Here is a 20,122-nt window from a genome sequence, read left to right as displayed (position 1 = left end):
AAGAATTTATGACGACAAGTTTTCTAAAGAAAATGCACTAAGAAAGGGGAAATCAGGGCCTAGAGTCAGGAAGTTCTGCCATTCTGAAGTTAGCCAAACTGAGGTTAAGGCTGTCTTGGTCAGGCTTCTAGAATCAGTTTTTGAAGTAATGTGACTTCTTTAAATCTGTTTTTTTCATCTGTAAAATAAGGATGATAAAATAATATTGTTGTGAGGATTAAATGACATAATCTGTGTAATGTACATTAGTACCATGTAATAGCAACTCCTATTTTTGTTGTTATTAAAAGAATCATCTCATCCAATTTTGTCATTTTGAAAATGAGATGATGAGAACTCAGACAGATTGAATGATTTGTCTAAGGTCACACAACTTAGTAGTGTATTTTAGTGAGTAGCTTTATCCTTAAATCAACAAGTATAAATATTAGAAAATTAAGATACAAAAGTTAAGAGCCACAAGTAAAGATAGAGCCACAAGTAACTTGACTTTGTTTTGATCATTCTGGATTGGCTAATAGCCATTTAAGTATAGTTACTCACAAAATATTTCTATGAAAATCAGTTTTTAATTCAAGGTGGTCTTTTATTCAATTTGATACAAATTTTGTTCCAGACATTTTCTATTTAGCTACTTTACCATAATATAATTTCATAAATAAAAGCTTAGCATCTCCCTCTATAATGAGTGGTTTTTAAATTTTGTGCCAGAGTCCTTAGGATTCAGCAGACTTCCTCCAGGACCAGTTGGGGGTGGGGTGTGAGGCAGATAGGCACAGGAAGGAGGACTCTCAGCTTTTGTCTGTTTTAGTGTGTTTCTGATTTTGTGAGAGATTTCATTACAGCGATGGCAAATTTTGAAAACCAAATCCTCATGGATAGTTAAAAATCTCAGAACAAAGAGAAAACACAAATACAGCAATAACAACAACAAACAAAACAAAACAAAAAACCCCACCATTAGTGATAGAATTTGGGATTCCAAGGGAAAGAGTCATTTTCATTTTCCTCAGGAAACCTTTCACACCCACAGCAACTTCCTTCCACTGGATTTCAGTAAGTCTTGTTAAATGCTAGGGAAGAAGGAAGCATTCAGTAACTGCTGTTGGGGAGAAGTGCTATTGTACATTCTTCTGCAGGAAGCCATGGGCCAGTGGAGAGGAGGTTTGGGAGTTAAGGTTTAATTTCTTCTTTATTATTTGGAAAAGTTACTTATTGTGAAAATTCTTCCGAGGTATTTTCACAACCTCTTCAACAATAAATCTGAATTTGAATGTATATTCAGAGGGATGATTTTCCTACCTCAAAGGGTGGCATGAGGATTAAGCGAGATAACAAAGTGTTTTCTCCTTGTCTTCTGTGTAGTAGGTGTCCACACTAGATAAACACTGTATACTAGTATTACTATTTTTGGTGATGGTTGTGGGCAGAATTCAATAGAATGAGAATAGGAAATGGAGAGAATTACATAGAAAAACATAAATTTGTAAGGGTAACGATCACATACACTGAGACGAGGGACCTCGTTTTCTCTTTGACTACCGTACCCGCAGGTCTGGTGTGGAGATGAGGCCCTTGAAATTCTGTTGAGTGAATTAAGATTTCCTTGAAGAGAAACTGCCTCTGTAAAGTAACATGAGATGCTCTAAGTCTCTATTTTATAGATGAGGAAACAGACTCAGAGTTCAAGTGGCTTGCTTGCTGACGGTCACAGCTGCTGGATAGGAGAGTAAAATGCAGTGGGCAAGCTAAGCTTTGGAGTAAGTCCGCATTCACATCTGGCTCTGGGCTTCCTAACTGCTGCTGAGATTGTCTTAGATAAGTTAATTGATCTCTCTAGGTCTGTTTTCTCATTTGTACAATGGGGAAATAATGCCTGCTTCATTAGATAATCATGAGCATAAAATGTGTTGACACGTATAGTGAACTTTGTGCTTTGTATGTACTCAATACATTTTACTTTTCTCTGTCTATACCTCTACATCTTTCATTGAGAAGAGAGGATAGAAGTGGGAATTGTTTAAAAGAAATTCAACTAACACTTTCAGATTTTTAAGACCTTTCCAGTTGACTTTTCCTCTCTCTAAGAATCTTAGGTTACCAGAGCACATGGGGGATTGTTTAGCGCTAAGGAGTTATGGGTGAGATGAGGAGGATATGAGGGTACAGAATTATTTGAGAACAATATTTTTTTCTTCTGTATGCTTGTTTTGAAAGTTTCCTTCGGTGGGTACTGATGAGTAGCATGATGAAGAGAGGTAGTGGTTTCAAGGGGAACTTTCAGAGGAAGAAGGTAAGGTGTTGTTATGAAGTAGTATGGTGATTGTTTAAACACACATAATGGAAACTTACCTAAAATTAGTGTCATTCCTTAAAGAGTAGACACCTGGGGCCTTGATTACTGTTGTCATCATTTAACATAATTCTATGGACGTGAACCAGGACATGTTCTTTTTTTTTTTTTAAAGATTTTATTTATTTATTTGAGAGAGAGAGAGAGTGAGAGAGAGAGCGCAAGAGGGGGTAGGGCTAGAGGGAGAAGCAGACTCCCCGCTGAGCAGGGAGCCCGATGCGGGACTCGATCCCAGGACTCCGGGATCATGACCTGAGCCGAAGGCAGTCGCCTAACCAACTGAGCCACCCAGGCGCCCAGGACATGTTCTTTTTCTCACTGACCCTTTGAGATGGATTTAATTTATCTGAGATAGACATTTGGAACCAAAATGAATCAATTTGGGCAACAATATTTTGTCAAAAACAATGTGAATATAATATTGTTAATTGTCTTTTAAGTCTTCTAAATTTGTTCTCTGAGGCAGTTCCTCCAATGCTTTGCATTCTTTTTTGCGGAAATAATTATACCAAATGATAAATGTGCCAGATAAGTGGTTTGAAATTGTTTAAAAAGTTTAAAAAAGCAAGCAGTGACATCAATATTGCAACTATATCTGCTGACAGAAGTTAAATCACATTTACATCTATCTACTTCAATTCAAGTTCAGAAATTTTCTTGCCCTTCTTTGGTTGCAACTGTCCAGCTTATTTTAAGTAAGCAATGTTAATTTCGGAGCCAGTTGGAATTTTTAATGCTGTTGATATGAGCGATCTATATTAAATACTCACCCTACAAATCTGTTTTTATAAATTCTTTTTATTTATTTATTATTATTATTTTTTAAGATTTTTATTTATTTATTAGAGAGAGAGAGAGCACACAAGAAGGGGTAGAGTCAGAGGGAGAAGCAGACTCCCGCTGAGCAGGGAGCCTGATGTGGGGCTCGATCCTGGGACTCCGGCATCATGACCTGAGCCAAAGGCAGTTGCTTAACCAACTGAGCCACCCAGGCACCCTAAATTCTTTTTTAAGAGGCATTGCTAAATTGCATGTAATTTCTTTGATTGTAAATATGTCTGTATTTTCTTGAATTTGAGAAGGAATTTTTTTTAAATAACGAATTTTTCCCCTGAATTTTGTTTAGACAGAATATTGGTGAAAGCATTCTTTACCTGTGGGTGGAAAAAATAAGAGATGTTCTAATACAAAAATCTCAGATGACGGAACCAGGTAGGATTGAAAAATATTATTAATGCTCTTTTAGCTTAATAGTAATTAAATTTCCATGTAGATATTCTAAATGAAATTTTTAATGAAAATCTATTCTGTTTTATGGTTTATATGTGATAAAATACAAGTTTCTCTGGAAAGTTCATTTACTCATGTAATTATGGTTATTTCTTTCTATATGGTTTTAGGCTCTTTGGTTTCATATTATATCCTTACAGAAGTAGATTTTATTGTTAAAGAATTTGGGTCTAAATTTCTGCTTTCTTTGGCTCTTAAGGTAATATGATCCGTGTAACATTCTTCATGAATTATTGGAGTACATCAATTAGACATTAGCTTCAAATGAGTGAAGTGTCTATAGAAAAAGACCTTTGGAAATACACTGAACTGATATTTAGGATATAAAAATTTACTTTGAAAATTTATTTTTAAATTGAGATATAATTCATATGTCATAATTATTCATCCTTTAAAAATGTATAATTCAGTGGTTTTTAGTATATTCCAAAGTTGTACACCCATTACTACTATCTAATTTCAAGACATTTGAAAACCAATATTTTGCCCTATTATTCTTTCATTGAATCATTATATGACAGTGTGGAAATTTCTACTATTTCATTGTTACCACTGATAGAATTGTTTTCAATCTGAGAAGGAGATTTTTTAAAAACAAACCAATTATTTAGGACTCCCTTAGTAAAATCAGTATACATTTAAAGTTGATAGTAGTATATACTTTTTCAGAGCATTTAACTTTTCTGTAGAAGCAGATTTTTTACTGCTTCCATTAACATCTAAGAGATAAATGGTAAGAAGATGTTCTGTCCATGTGACAATCTTTTTTGAAGTATTTTCCTTAACTTTCATGATTCATGTTCTGATTTTGTAGCATTTCAGGGCACTGATAGGAAAAGTAGTCTCAAAACAGAATTGATTTTTGCCAATCTACCATTCTAGAGTATAGGATAATTGCAAAAATGGAATGTATACCAGTAAAAATTTAGGACTCCAAAAAGCTTGGGATCACTCAACTCTCAGGAAATTTTAAAAATTATAGATATTAAAAATGATATTTTTCCCTTTTTCATCTATATCCACAATATAGTTTAGCCACTCTCCAAATTTTAGAATTATTGATTTTTGTTGTATAACTTGTAAATATACTTCTTAGAAATTTTGTTTGGAATTTTTCATATCAAAATTGTTTTTGTAGACTTCATACTAAAATGGAAGGATTTGTAGTTCTGAAGAACTAATAAGGCTGCAAGCTAGTGATCAAGATATCTCATGAGAATTTTCCACTCCAGGGCACCCACTTGACACGTAATTTATTTTGATTTTACTGTTAATCTTCAGTACAAATTTATTATTTTGTATCTTTTTTCTACTATAGAAATACTAAGTTTTAAAGTGATTAAATACAACTATTTACAATTTTTAAAAATTCTGAACTAATTTTAGACTTAGAGAAAAGTTGCAAAAATAGTACAGAGGACTCTTTTATATCCCTCACTCTGCTTCCCTTAGTAACATCTTATATAACCACAGTATAATTTCTCAGAATAGGAAACTAATATTGGTATAATATTAACGAAACTAAAGAGCTTATTTGAATTTCACTGATTTTTCCGCTAATGTCCCTTCTGCTGTTATAGGATGCTGTCCAGGATTCTACATTGCATTTAGCTGTTATTTCTCCTTACTCTCTTCTAGTCTATAAATAGTTTTCAAGTCTTTCCTTGACTTTTATGACTTCTTATGACCTGACTCTTTTGAAGAATACTGATTATTTTGTAGAATGTCCCTCAATTTGGGTCTGTCCATTGTTTTCTCACAACTGGAGCAAGATTGGGCATTTTGGCAAGAATACCACAAAAATGATATTGTGTTCTTCATAGTGCATATATCAAGGAACTCGTGGTATCAATATGCTTTATTATTGGTGATGTTTACCTTGATTCTTTGGTTAAGGTGGTATCTGCCAGATGTCTCCAGTGTAAAGTTAAGGTATTAATAAGGACTCTCCAGAGAACCTATAGGGGGCGTGTGTGTGTGTATTTATAAAGATAGGGAGGGAGGGATGCAAGAGGAGTGGGGGAGAGGTTAGGAAGAGAAGGAAAGAGAGATCAATTTACTTTAAGGAATTGGCTCCTGAGATTGTGGAGGCTGGAAAGTCCAAAATCTTCAAGATAGTTTGGCAGGCTGGAGACCCAGGGAAGCACTGATGTTGCAGCTCAAGTCTGAAGGCTGGCTGTCTGCTGGCAGAATTCCCTCTTTCTCTGGGGAGGTTAGTCATGTTTCTATTAAGACCTTAACTGGATGAGGCTCTCTCACATTGTGGAGGGCAGTCTGCTTTACTCAAAGCTAACAGATTTGAATGTGAATTCCATCCAAGAAATTCCTTTACAGAAACATCTAGAATAGTGTTTGACCAAATAAATACTGATACTGTGGCCTAGCCAAGTTGACATATAAAATTAACCATCACAGTTACTATTTTTCCTTTTGTAGTTGATAAGGACCTTGAGGGAGATATTTTGAGGCTATGCTAATATCCTATTCCTCCTTAAACTTTCACACACTACTAAACACTACTACTAATTTTAGTATCCCTTAGTGTGTCTTGTCAACAATATTTATTACTGTGGTGTTTGCCTAATGATGATTCATATTTTCTTCTTTCCTTCTTCACTGAATTGGAATTATGTTGTGAGGAAGAGATGTCTTTTCTCTGTTTATTTTTTTGATTATTTATTTATATGAGTATGAACACGTGTTATTTTATTCTATGGGTTAAAATTCCATACTATCATTATTTTGTTGCTCAAATTATTCTAGGTTTCACCTTTAGGATCTCCTTCAGGTAAACACCTGTATTCTTTTTATAAGCTTACCACTCTTTTTTTTTTGAGCATTTCTTTACTCCCTGGAATCATAAGATGTTCCAGGCTCATCTTTTCTTTTCCTTGCTCCAACCTTGGAATCAGCTACTTCTCATAAAAGTCCTGATTCCTTCTATTGAAGAATGGTATTTAGAGATCAAGACCAACAAGTTTTTAGGTAGAATTCCTTACTCTTAGAGTTCACTGATAATATCTCATATCCACATAGGCCCCGATGTAAAGAAGAAAACTGAAGAGGAAGATGTAGAATGTGAAGATGATCTCATTTTAGCATGTCAACCAGAAACTCCCGCTAAAGCATTGGATTTTGATATCAGTGAAAATCGAACAGGTATAATGTTACTAACTAGTTTCTTTTGAGGAGAGTGGGATAGCAGTATTATGTATTGTTTTTTGAAATGGTATAGAAATGTAGTAAACTCTCACATGTTAAGAAATAGTTATTAATTTGCAGGGAATTGAGTTATTTTTTTCCCGCCTGCTGGCCATTTTGGTGTTTGCTGGGTCTGTCAGAATGGTGAGGAAAAAGGAAATTTCTCCCTCCCTCCACCCTTTTTGTGTGTGTGTGTGACTTTCTAGAGTTTTGAATTAATGATGGGAGAAACTGAAACTAAGAAAAGCTGTGTTAATGTTTTCAATTCACATCCTGTTTTTATTATTCCTATTTTGAAATCCTCAGTTGTCTCCTGATGTTGCAGAGTTAAATTTTAGTCTGTGTTCACAAATATAATAATTGAAAGTGCAACCACTGAATTAAAGCCAGTAAAATGTCTTTAAAATTTTAGTTTTTGCTTAAGCAAATTTGTTCCATTTTCTAGTTGTATTCAGCTTATGAATAGATTGATGTGACAAATCAGCTCTATGTTGTGATCAGAAAGTATCTTCCATTTTAGTATCTTAAAATTTTGAATAATAGCATCAGTTTTCTCAAGTCTTTTACAAAAAAGTTTCCTATGCATTGTACAGTAGATTTTAATTAATTAATTAATTTTTAAATTTTTTTAAAAGATTTTATTTATTTATTTGTGAGAAAGAGAGAGAGCACAAGCAGGGGGCAGGGCAGAAGGAGAAGCAGACTCTCCGCTAAGCAGAGGGACAGGGAGCAGAGGAACAGGGAGCCGAATGCGGGGCTCACTCCATCCTAAAACCCTGAGATCACCACCTGAGTCGAAGGCAGGCGCTTAACCAGCTGAGCCACCCAGGCGCCCCTACACAGGAGCTTTTAAACAATACTATGAAGTTTTAAAGTTCTTGCATGATATTTCAGGACTAGCAAGGGGATACACAGGAAGAGAAAGAGTGGGGGAGAAGACCCAGGACTACGACTCCTACTTTAGTCTCACATTTTATTCATGTATATATTTGTGGATTTGTCATAAGATTTCTTTTGGGAAACACAGGATCCACTATTAAAAGAATAAGAGTGAAAATCATAGTCACAATAAATAGTATCTGGTTCCTGTTGACCTCACTACCGCCCTAGTACAGTGGTCACAGTTCATTTCAAGAAGAGGACACTCTCAGAAGAAAGGCAAAATCCTGCATAAACCTGGTTTCTTGTCCTAGTCCTGCCACAAACCAGTGCAGTGAGTTTGGACAAGTTGTTTAAAGCTGTCAAGAAATATTTTTACAAGTACTGGTTGAAGTAGTTCATTAATTGTAAGGCAAGCTGACTTGGTAAGATTAAACAGATCAGTGAATAGAAATAGGAAACAATTTCAGTTCTTTTTCCTGAATAACTTTAGATCCTAAATGAGACAGATGTAGCAGCCAGAATGGTTGGTAAATTAGTGGTTCTTAAACTTGTTTAAGAAGCAGAATAACTCGAAATCATGATACTCCTTAGAATACCAATTTAGTGTATCCTTGATATATTCAATCCTATGAAGTAGGAACAGTTTTATTAGTAGAAGAGGTTACATTACAGCTATACAAAATAAAGTCCTAGGTTTCCCAACCCAGAAGTCCATTAACAGAATGGATAAACAAATTGTGCTATATTAGCAGCTGACAGTCTTTTCGGTCTCAGGACCTTTTATACTCCTTAAACTTAATTATTGTACAATTTATACTACTGTAACAGCCCAGGATTTCAGTCCTAACCTACCACGGGGTGACCTTGGCAGGTGAAAATCGTTTCTAAGTCAGGTAGTCTAATCTTATTTACAATCTCTTTGGAAACTTTTTGCTTAAAATTGTAATTTATAATAGACAACTATTAATGGCTATTGGGGTTGATTTGCCATATAATTTATATCTCTTTCCCAGCTCCTTTCCCCACCCTCTGCCCACACCATTGTCAATTTTTCAGTGTTTGGATGTAGGAATTTTAAAGATAAAAGTAATATAATTCTTTAAATTTATAGAAATAGAAGAATTACCTCCGATTGATCATGGCATTCCTATTACAGACCGAAGAAGTACTTTTCAGGCGCACTTGGCTCCAGTAGTTTGTCCCAAACAGGTAAAGTTACTATGTCCAGCTCACTTTGATATTGTTTTACCCAAGTAATTCAAGTAAATGGTTTTGCAATAATATCCTTATTTTTGCTATTGTGTTTAATTTTCATGTAATACAAAAATATTTTGCTCATTTCCTACCCCCAAATTACTGTGAATCATGGGAGATTTGTGTTTTTTCTATATGTTACCACTTTCAAAACAATATCTAAATTCTAGTGAGGGCTTAATCCTATAATGGATTTTCAAACAAGAAAAACGCATTGGGTGGAAAATTATGATGCTTAATAGCTTGTTAAAAAGAATTATTTGTCCTGTTGCGTGGGAGTTCTGCAAAACCGAGTGGGTTCCACTGATGCCCAGGGAAGGGGACAGTGGACAGACTGGCTGATCAGAGTCTTCTTGACCTGAATTCCTTTTCCTTTCTGCCTCCTGAACTTAGGTGACTTGGCTCCCACCCAAGGATATCAAATGGGAGACTTTTCAGTCACAAACTGTAACAATGTATAAAGTTAAACAACAACAAAAGTGTCATTAATTTAGCATAGGTTTTAATCATTAGTTTCTTCCCTTTGGTCTCTGCAGCTCCTCCTCTCTAAGCTCTTCTAAGCCCCGACCTACAGGGATACAGTTCTTTGTACCAGGCTGCCCTTTTACTCTCTTCTGGTCTCTGGAAGAGGAAATTCTTCTCTGGGTTGACTTGTGGTCAAGATAATTGCTTTTGGTGCAGGCTTCTGGCTCTTTCTCTCAGCAACTCTATTTTGTCCTGGGCTGTTGCCCATGATCTTGTTGCCAGGGTCCTCATTAGACATTCTGTTCTGAATCTGTTCATCCTGGATCCTCTTTCTTTTTCTGATTATAGTCACTTAGACTTAGAGGATCATAATTTGTGAGAGCTAAAATAAATCTTAGAGGTCATTGTCTGCTTTATTGATCAGGAATCTGAGAACCTGAAAGATTAAAAAATGATAAACACCAGACTGCACAGTTTCTGATTCAAATTGATCTCTGTGGCTGCAGCTCCATCTTCCCTACCTCCAGGATTTCTTCTGTATTCTTTGCCCGTTACCTTTCTGAAAGGTCTGGCCGTGTGTCACTATTCCCAACCCCCAGTCTTTGCTTATTTCCATTGTCTACAAGGAAAAACCTGAACTCATTATACAAGGCCCTTTGTGATAGGACCCTAGCTTTATCATTCCTGATACAATGTCTTTTGTCTTCTCATTCATACTCTAAAGAGTTTCTACATAAAACTATTGGTCACTTCCAGAACCTTTCTCTTTTATGTCCCTGGTTGGGTTACCAGATAAAATACAGGATACCTAGTTAAATTGGAATTTCAGATAAACATTATTGTATGGGACATACTACTAATAAAAAAAATTATTTGTGGTTTATCTGAAATTCCAATCTAACTGAGCATCCTTTATGTTTTATTTGCTAAATCTGATGGATTTGCGCACATAGTTTCCTCTGAATGGAATGGCTTCTTCCTGCCCCACCCCTTTTTTCCCTTTTGATGCAAAAGAGATTGCCACTCATCTTTCAGGACCTGGCTCATGTTACTGCCTCTATAAACCTTATATGACTCCCAGAGAGAGTTTCAGTCTTATATTTGGAACATGCCATTTTCTATCTGTCACATTGGATACATTAAACCTGGTAAATTTTCAGAGCTCATTTTTAAAAATGGTCATATTTACATTTAAAATTTTGTAGATGGGGAAAAAATTTTCATATATAAGTCCCTACGACATGTTTAGTGCTCAAATATTTGATATTTGGTGCTCAAAAATACCAGGTCTGGAGGCCAGCCTGACCTCTCTCCATCAGCTCCAATAAAGCCTTGCCTGTGCCTTTGAAGAAAAAAAAAATACCAGGTCTGTAATTTTCACACCAATTAAGAGTACCAGTTTTTGCCTCTAAAATGAGAAAACTTTGGAAATGGCTGTTTCAGAGTGTAGTGGATTCTTTAAGTCACTATTTCAGTACAACAGTATTTATATCAATATGCTTTAAGATATTTTTCTAGCATTTATTTATAAAACAAAAAGTATACATTAGTTTATTTTATATTACTGCTGTTTTTAAGGTGAAAATGGTTCTTGCCAAATTGTATGAGAATAAGAAAATAGCTAGTGCCACCCACAACATCTATGCATACCGGTGAGTGATCTTCACAATTTTAGGAATGTTCCATTTGTAAAAAATGGGGGAAACTGATGCATGGTTTTTAAAAATAACAACTATTATGTGGAGTTTTTTTCCTCTATAAACCAAATGGTCGTATATAGACTATTTGGAAGCTGCAGAAAAGGAAAAAAAAGAATTTGGAGGGGAAATCAGCCATTTTCTGCCATTAAATGTAACTGATAATAATTTGATATATTTTGATAATATATCTGTAAATTTTCTTTCTCTCTTCTATGCAGTGTTTATTTTTTCAATGCATTACCCTATTATCCTATTTCTTTCTTAACAAAACCATTTTTCCATGTTGTTATAATTGCTTTATAAACATTACTGTAATGGCTGTGTAATATTTCTTTGAGGCTCTATACCATTATTTACTTAACCATTTACTTTTTTGTTCAGTTTTTCATGTTTTTCACTATTGTAGAAAATAGTCCTGTGAACACCTTTTTTATTCATTTTAGATTATTTACTCAGGATAGGTTCTGGTTACTTCAGATTCTTTTTTGAAATGAAATGGGCGTATAATTTAAAAAGAAGAAAGAATAGATTCCTAGAAGTAGAATTATCAAAAAGTATGAACGTTTTTGAAACTCTTGATACATACTGCCAAATTTTTTCCGGAGTTTTTCTTTTAAACCAATTCATACTCCCATTAGCAGTAAATTAAGCGTGCTTCTTTTCACTATATGCCTTTTAGTTTTGAATACTAAGGTTTTATACAAATCTTTGCTGATGTGTTAGTAAAGAGGAAGGGCATATTTCTAAATATGCAAATTAGTACAGACTTAAAAGAACAGAGTTCAGAACTGAAATGAATCAGAATATAAACATAGAGATTTAGTGCAAATTTAAAATGTGATTGAGAATATTGGTAAAATCTAGGCTATCTGAAACTCAGGAAACAAAAAAAAAATCCATCACTTTGGATAGGTGAGTTTTTAATGTTACTAAGTCATATTACTTTAAGTGCCAAAACTTACAAAAGACTATTTGTTATATAATTCCCTACTTACTGGAGTACTGCTGGACAGAATTTTGATGTTTTCTTTATGGGTTAGGGTCATTAATATAAAAATGAGGGATTAGAGTGTGCTTGCTCTCCGTGATTAGAATGTGCTGTGAAAGTATTAATAGCCGTTCGTTCATGCCATGTGTTTATTGAGTGCCTTCTCTGTGCGAAATGCATTACGAAGGTTAATTCTGATTATTACAGTTCTGCCCCTGTAAAAAGCTTAACTTTTTCAAGATCACATGGTTGTTAAGGGGTAGACCTGAGTTTGATAATAAACTAATTTCATTTATCTCTATTTTATGCCTACATGGCTATGTGGCTGCACCTTCGACAATCGCTGGCCATAATGTTGATCTTAAATTACCGAAAAGTTAGATAATATACCGGATATTCTATTTCAGGCCCCACATTATGGGGTTTTTAAGTTCCGGTGAGTATTTTTATAGTTTTGCATATTAATAGGTGATGAGCCATCACTTCTCACAAATTTCAGCATGACTACATGTAGCAGCCCATTTACCTCACTCCTTTATAACTGACAGCTGGGAATGAAAGAGCTAGCTTGTCAGAATTGTGTGTCACCCAAGAGTAAACAGGCACAAAGTGGCGGCTTGAAGGACCCCAATGGAAATAAAATAAAGGACCTTTATTTGGTACAAGGACTTTATGTTGTGTATTTTGAATGCTTAGGATCCTTTTAAGGTGACTTCCTGGTTCTGGGGCTGTGTTCCTGCTTTGGAGTTAAGGGGCACTCTTCAGACTACTGGCACACACAGCTGTGGGATACTGCATCATTATCTTCCTGGCATGTGAGGAAAAAGTGAAAATGTCCGTGGGATTTCATTTTTTAAAAACCTAATAGTATTGATTTATAACTCAAATTTCCTTCATTGGTTCCATAAAATTACAGTGTTAGATTATAATTACAGTCCTAATATAAACCAACTGCTGACTCCTTTTTGCCTTAAATTTGCCTATAAAATGTTGTCTAGTAGTACTATGTTTTCTTGGAACGAGATCAACTCTAAATAATAACAGAGCCTGGTCATTGTAGGTGGGCCGTAAGTATTTATTGAGTGAATGAATGGAAAGATGGATTGAAGGATGAACGAGTGAATGAATGAATATGATTGCTATGCTAAATATGAATATATAATAAATATATGAATATGTTTGTTATAATTGACCTAGGTGTATAGATATGGTAGTACCCCAGCTGGAAAGATATCTTTGGTGCATTTGCCTTGTCCGAGACGGTGTCATCTGTAGGGGCCTAAGAAATCCACTAGACGGCATACTTAACTGGCACTGATTGCTTTTTATATCTCACACGTACTCGCCATGCTTATTCTGCTACAGTGTAGCCCTACATTATTATTCCAAATGCAAACTTTCTAGATAATTTAAATAGGTAAATACCATGATTTATCTCTAATACTGATAACCAACTAGGGGAAAAATTACAGAGAAAATAAATCTTATAATTCTTAGAATGTGGAGGATAGAGAAATGTTCGATGGCTAGAGTAAGATGTGAGGAAAGTATAAAATGTTCATTTATGTTGATTTTATCACCTCCATCTTTTTTATATACTTTTTGTCTCACTAGCTCTAAGGCTCTTTAAAGACAGGAGTAAGCCACTTATTTCTTGTATATCATTTCATGGTGCCTACTATGTATAATGCTTCTCTACAATAAATTCTCAATAAATGTTTTTCAGTGACTGCTCTCTGTAACCTTATAGCTTCAAGGTTAAATGAAGTGTCAGATGTGTAAACTCACCTTCCCATAATCATAGCATTTCTGATTTAAAGGAGGCATCCTTGATGCCTAGCTTTCCCAAATACAAACGATGAAACATACCGGATAATGAATCATCAATGAAAATATGCCTAATGTATAGTTCAAGAAGAATTTTTTTTTGGGCAAATATGCTGATTTTGGAAGTAAATTGACTGCAACAAGTATGAAGGTGTAACTCTTCGTGCAGTATTTTGGGGTTTCAAAGTGTAACACTGTTCTGTGTCTTTCTAGAATATATTGTGAGGATAAACAGACCTTCTTACAGGACTGTGAAGACGATGGGGAGACAGCAGCTGGTGGACGCCTGCTCCATCTCATGGAGGTAAGTGTAAGTTAAACCCTGTTGGTCCTCTGCTCTGAGCCCTAAAACTTTTCAGTGAAACAGAGCTCCATTTAGGAATAAGTACATCCGTTAGGCTATGTAACGTGAAATGTATTTGGGTTAATTTTTAAACACTGATCGAGAGAAACTTGTAACCACTTGATATGGGCAGAAAGCACAGGGTTAATAACAAGTGCTGCGCTTGGAAGCCCTGTCAGTCATAGACGGTAGATTACCTTCAGCTCTGGAAGAGTATCTCCTTTTTGTTTTTCGACAGTGTTCTCCCTCTGTTTCCTCTGTTCTGTCTCTGTGCAATTCCTGTTAGTTGGGTACTATTGGACCATCCGGATAGACCCAGAATATTGCTTTTTTTTTAAGTTGTCCATCTCATCACCTTTTAAGACATTTTCTTGCCTGTCTTCCAAGATTTCCATTGAATTTTTAAAAATGTTTAACAATCATGTATTTAAGTTTTAAGAATTCTTTTTTCTTGGGGCACATGCCTGGCTCAGTCAGAAAGGCATGCAACTCTTAACCTCAGGGTCATGGGTTCGAGCCCCACATGGGGTGTAGAGATTACTTAAATACGTTAAAAAAAAAAAAGAAAAAAGAGTTCGTCTCTATTTTTCCTTTTTTATAGTGTACCGTTTTGACTTTATGGATGCAGTAGCTTCTAAAATTTCTCTGAGTATGCTAATTAGAGTTTCTTTCTTTCTTTTTTTTTTTTTTTTTAGATATTCTCTCCCTTAAATTTTTCCTGGTCCCCATTTTAGTTTGTTTACCTTGTCCTTTCTTTTTCATGCTGCTGGATTTTCTTAATCTGTATGGTGGTCACTGTCCATTATTTTTAAGAATGGCTTGTTTTTTTTCCTAAGGTAGTTGTTGTAGTTTCTTCTATTACTCTATGTGGAGGTTTGTTTTCTAAACAGGCCATTCGGGGCACCTGGATGGCTCAGTCGTTAAGCGTCTGCCCTTGGCTCAGGTTATGATCCCAGGGTCCTGGGATCCAGCCCCGCATCGGGCTCTCTGCTAAGTGGGGAGCCTGCTTCTCCCTCTCCCTCTGCTTGCCGCTCTGCCTACTTGTGCTCTCTCTCTCCCTCTCTCTCTCTAATAAATAAATAAAATTTTTTTAAAAAAATAAACAGGCCATTCCCTTGATAGGAAGGAGCTCTGTGTGTGGTCAGGCCTGTAGACTGGTGGGCTTCATGTTAAGAGCAGCATTTGACAGATGTCAAACTGAGGAAGACCTTGCTGGTAGGCACCAGCAATTACTCATGCAGCCCCAGTTCTTTCCAGTGGTTTGTTCAGAAGCAGGTTTTGGTTGTTGTTTGGCTTAGGGGCAAAAGGCTGCTTAAACTGAGCTATTCTGGTTGAATTCATGAAGAACTAGAACGCTACCTGCATGATCTCCCTTTAACTCTATGCGGTTGCCCCAAAATTTGGTATTTGAGGACACTGTAGAGCAGTTTGATTTGTAAATTCCCTTCTCATTCTAACATTCTATCACCTGAATGTTAGGAATCTCACTCTGCTCACTCGTGGTTCTGCCATTAAAGTCACGGGGAAATGTTATGTGCAATTTTGTATATGGGTTATTTCATTCTCTTTTAAAACTTGAATTTGTATATGTCTACGTGTGTATCTAATTATGCTTCTGAAAATAACAGATTTTGAATGTGAGAAATGTCATGGTGGTAGTATCACGCTGGTATGGAGGAATCCTACTAGGACCAGATCGCTTTAAACATATCAACAACTGTGCCAGAAACATACTAGTGGAGAGGAACTACACAAATTCACCGGTGAGTGGTCATTGAGATTATATAGAGAGTTTCTCAACACTGCCTATGAAAAAAAAAAAAGACAAAAAATTAAGAATGAATCAAAATGTTTGAGGGGCACCTGGGTGTCTCAGTTGGTTAAGCATCTGCCTTCAGCTCAGGTCATGATCCTGGGGTCCTGGGATCAAGCCCCAGGTCGGGCTCCCTGCTCAGCAGGGAGCCTGCTTCTCCCTCTCCCTCTGCCCCTCCCTCCCACGCACATGCTCTCTCTCTCTAATAAATGAATAAAATCTTCAAAAAAAAAAAAAGAATGTTTGTGGCGCATTAGAAATACCTTTGGACTAGGAAATGTAGACTTAGGTTCTATTCAGAACAGTGTGACTGGCCAGTTAGTTGTGTGACCTTGGGCAGATCACTTCATCTCTTTGAACCTTAATTTCATAGATTCATACAGAGTTTTATAAAACCCTTAAAGACCAATTAATTTTCACTCCCTAAAATTGAGGCCGGGAGAGGTTGTGTAGTTCATGCTACAGTGAACTAGATGTTCTTTAAACGTGTATAAAATTCTAACATTCTCTGTTAGTGTCAGAGCACCTTCCCTCTCCCCTGGCATGCACTGGGATGCCTGCCTTTATACTTAAAAAAAATTTTTTTGTTTCATATTTTATAAGCATATTTATTTTATTTAAAGTTTGCTGCCTGCCTTTGGAAAGTGAACAATAGATTAAATGATATCCAAGTTATTCAAATGTAAATCTGTTAGATAAGTGTTTTCCTTGACTATCCTTGATTATTTTAGAAATATTAAAATAGACTATAAGTAAAAGTTCTCTATGAAACAGAAAGATGATACATATGGAAGTATTACATGTATTCCATATGATTAGACTAAAGTTTCCTAAGCCAGTATCTTCATATAAATGGGGAGATACTACATTGATTTATGTCTTTTTTAGGAGGAATCATCTAAGGCTTTGGGAAAGAACAAAAAAGTAAGAAAAGACAAGAAGAGGAGTGAACATTAATACCTACATTATACGACAGGTTAATTTGCCTATCATTGTTCACAAATTCCACAGTCATCAGGGAATACTGTGCAGAGAGGATCCTGGGCTGCTCAAGTCAGCCAACCCACTGTGGACACCAGCGTTATCTTTTCTTCTTTGGTTATATCATCTGCCAAAAATAGAGAACTTGTGATATATTCATGTGTATTTCAGGCTGATTCAGAAGAATTAATTTGAACTTAATTACCACTTCATCTAATTTGAGGAAGGTAACAGTTGCCCAGGGCAGTGCCTGAATTAACTGTCCATTTCAGTACATGTCAAGTGCCTTTGTTAGGTGGGGAAGAAATGTCTCGAGAGGAGTATAAATACCTGATATCCTGTCATCAGGATTCTCATTACGTTACATGAATATTGCCTTTTACTGCTCTTTATGGCTTATTAGAATTGGAGCTCATTGCAGATTGATCTTGGAGAGTTTCTTCTTGTGATTTTGATTCACAGTAAGTCACCTTTCATTTTATAGGGTTCATCATTGAGTAATGATTAAGCAAAAATCCAGGAGTATCCATCTGCATTTACATGCTGAAGTGGTAATTCATCTGCCATATTTGTTAGCATAAGTGTTATGCTTCGGTTTTTGTTGCAAATTGGTGATTGTGAAATTTCAAAATGTGATTTCTAGCCTCTACTTTTTTTGTTTAATTCTTGTAATGTAAAGCGGTAGATATGGAGTGTCAGTAGTCTTCTCCCACCCCTGAAATGTTAGTGTAATAATTCTGTTTTTGGTTTTTTTTTTTTAACATCCTGGAAGTACCTTTCTCGTGATCTTCATTAAGGAATTAGGACGACACTAGAAGCTCTGCCGCAGTTAATGGGGCATTTATAGAAGGGGATAGGGGTGGGAAAACCACACTGGTATGGGGCCGGAGCACGTCATCAGGTAGTTATGTAAGTGTGATGTACGATTTCATCTGCATTCCAGCCATCTTTCTCAACTCCGTGACTTTACGGAGTAAAGGAACAAACGTTTTGATTGGAAAAACAGAAAATCCCTCTTTTTTTTTTTCCATCTTACCAGATCTTCCTTTACATCGGTGTTTTATGATCCTTCTTTCATCTGTAAGTTATGCCCTTTGCCTCTAGGCATCGAGACAATACATTTATCTTTGAGATATAACAGTAAGTTATTAGCTGTTCCCCTTTAGATATGATTGCAAACAGTTATTGAAAGTTATTAATTGACTGCAGATTTGTCCAAGATTCTCTTCGAAGGGGAGGGAGTAGAAGTTCGGAGGCAACTTGGAATGGTGCTTGCATCGTGGAGAGAGCATCACAGAAGAGCGGACTCAGACAGATATTCTTTTTCTGTTCCCTTGATGTCTTGCCTTTAAAAGATCCAACATCCTTATTTGGTATTTTTAATAAAAATCTAGTAAATGGCTTTACACTAGGATGGATTCTGAGAAATAAGATCCAAGTCATATTTGTTGTAAATATGTCTAATGTTGCCAGTGATCAGGAGTAATCAGAGGATGTCCTAAATATATTTAGAACACTTACCTCAGATTCCATGAAAAGTTATGTCCTATGTTATTAACTGTTAAGTAAAGAAGTTGAAGACCATTAATTAACATTAAAGTAATTTCACAATTTTGGCATGTCTAACCTGTGAAAGAAGATATAAAACAGGAAGAATTTGGTGCTGCAGAAAAATTGAGTTAGTTTTTCTATAACACCAAATTTGAATTTCTTTCTTGCTGTTTCATCTCACAGTTACTTAGGTCTTTATATGGAAGACCTTTATATCTATGATCTCATTTTCCCTTATTTAAAAAAATCTTATTTTTCCTTCCTTCTACAAAATTATTAGCCACATTTTCCTGTCTAAAAAACCTAATCTCCTTTGCCCAAAGGCAGTTAGCTAGTAGGGAGAGATCCCAAAGTCTCCAATTCTGGAATCTGAGTTATTTATACTCAACCATTATGGACCCCCAACTAATGATAGCATCTTTTTCTCTATTTAAAATTTCTCTCTATTAGAGGATTTTCAGATTCTCCAAACAATAATTTTCTATAGCCAGATCTATGCTGTGGCATATTTTATAGTATATTGTATTAGTTAAAAATATTCTCCATATGCCAGTATGTAAGAGCAAGTAGCATCTACTTTTTAAATGGGAAAAGCAGTATGATTTGGAGGTATGTATCATGAAACAGAGTCTATTTGAAAAGAATTATATCAAGCTAATCACACCCAAGAAAGACTAGCATGAAGCAGATACTGTTTGGAGGGCAGGTGAAATTTACTGGGAAAATTGTATAATCACTTCTAAGTCTACTATCTAGAGATAACCATTATTAACATTTGCTATGTACATCCTTCTATTTTTTTCCTATGCATGATTTTGTATATATGGCTATTTTTCTTTCCATAAAATGGTATTAAACTGTATATACTGTTTTGTATTCTGCATATTTCATATAGAAGTATATTGTTAACATTTTCTCATGTCAATAAATATTCTTCTATGGCTTAATTTCTTATGGCTACACTGTATTCTATCTTCTGGGTATATCATGATATACTAACTAGTCCCCACATGTTTCCAATTTTTAAGTTTTTTCAAATTTTTCACTTAAATAACTATAAAAACTAAATCATTGTGTGCAGATTTTTTGGTATTTATCTCTGATTATTTTCTTAGGAAAAATCCCTAGAAATGAAATTTCCTGATCAAACCATTTACACATTCTAATAGCTTGATTGGTTTGGCCAAATTGCTCTCCAAAAAATGTTATCCCTCCATTAGCATTGTGTTAGAAGATACTTAGGATAAGGGAGATATGGAAAATAGGGATTCTGGCAAATAAAACTACCAGTATCTTTTTTTTTTGTTTTGAAATAATTATAGATTTCACTAGAAGTTGTAAAAATACTCTGCTTTCCCTGCTAGTAACATCTAACATAACTGTAGTATGTTTATCAAAACCAAGAAATAGATTCTGCCTGCAAGTTCTTTATCGGGTATGTGATTTGCAAATAATCTCCCATTTTGTTGCTTGT

The 20,122-nt window shown here is 35.4% G+C and overlaps 1 protein-coding gene across 3 annotated transcripts in view; it reads left to right on the top strand.

Annotated features, from left to right (window-relative positions):
* IMPACT (impact RWD domain protein) overlaps positions 1-19,595 on the top strand; it is a 29,140-nt gene extending 9,545 nt beyond the window's left edge. For 2 of the 3 annotated variants that reach the window (XM_036098154.2, XM_036098152.2), the window contains 7 exons: positions 3,480-3,565; positions 6,680-6,802; positions 8,838-8,935; positions 11,024-11,097; positions 14,174-14,264; positions 15,932-16,066; positions 17,005-19,595. In XM_036098154.2, coding sequence (XP_035954047.2) covers positions 3,480-3,565; positions 6,680-6,802; positions 8,838-8,935; positions 11,024-11,097; positions 14,174-14,264; positions 15,932-16,066; positions 17,005-17,073 — 676 coding nt within the window. In that variant the 3' untranslated portion in view covers positions 17,074-19,595. The remainder of the gene's footprint in view (positions 1-3,479; positions 3,566-6,679; positions 6,803-8,837; positions 8,936-11,023; positions 11,098-14,173; positions 14,265-15,931; positions 16,067-17,004) is intronic. The other variant, XM_036098153.2, reaches the window with a different exon arrangement.
* The last annotated feature ends 527 nt before the right edge of the window (positions 19,596-20,122 follow it).

Source organism: Halichoerus grypus, chromosome 13, assembly GCF_964656455.1.
Source record: "Halichoerus grypus chromosome 13, mHalGry1.hap1.1, whole genome shotgun sequence".
NCBI classification, from domain to species: domain Eukaryota; kingdom Metazoa; phylum Chordata; class Mammalia; order Carnivora; family Phocidae; genus Halichoerus; species Halichoerus grypus.
The sequence above is the reverse complement of the archived record's forward strand: the minus strand, read 5'-3'. Positions and strand labels throughout refer to the sequence as shown.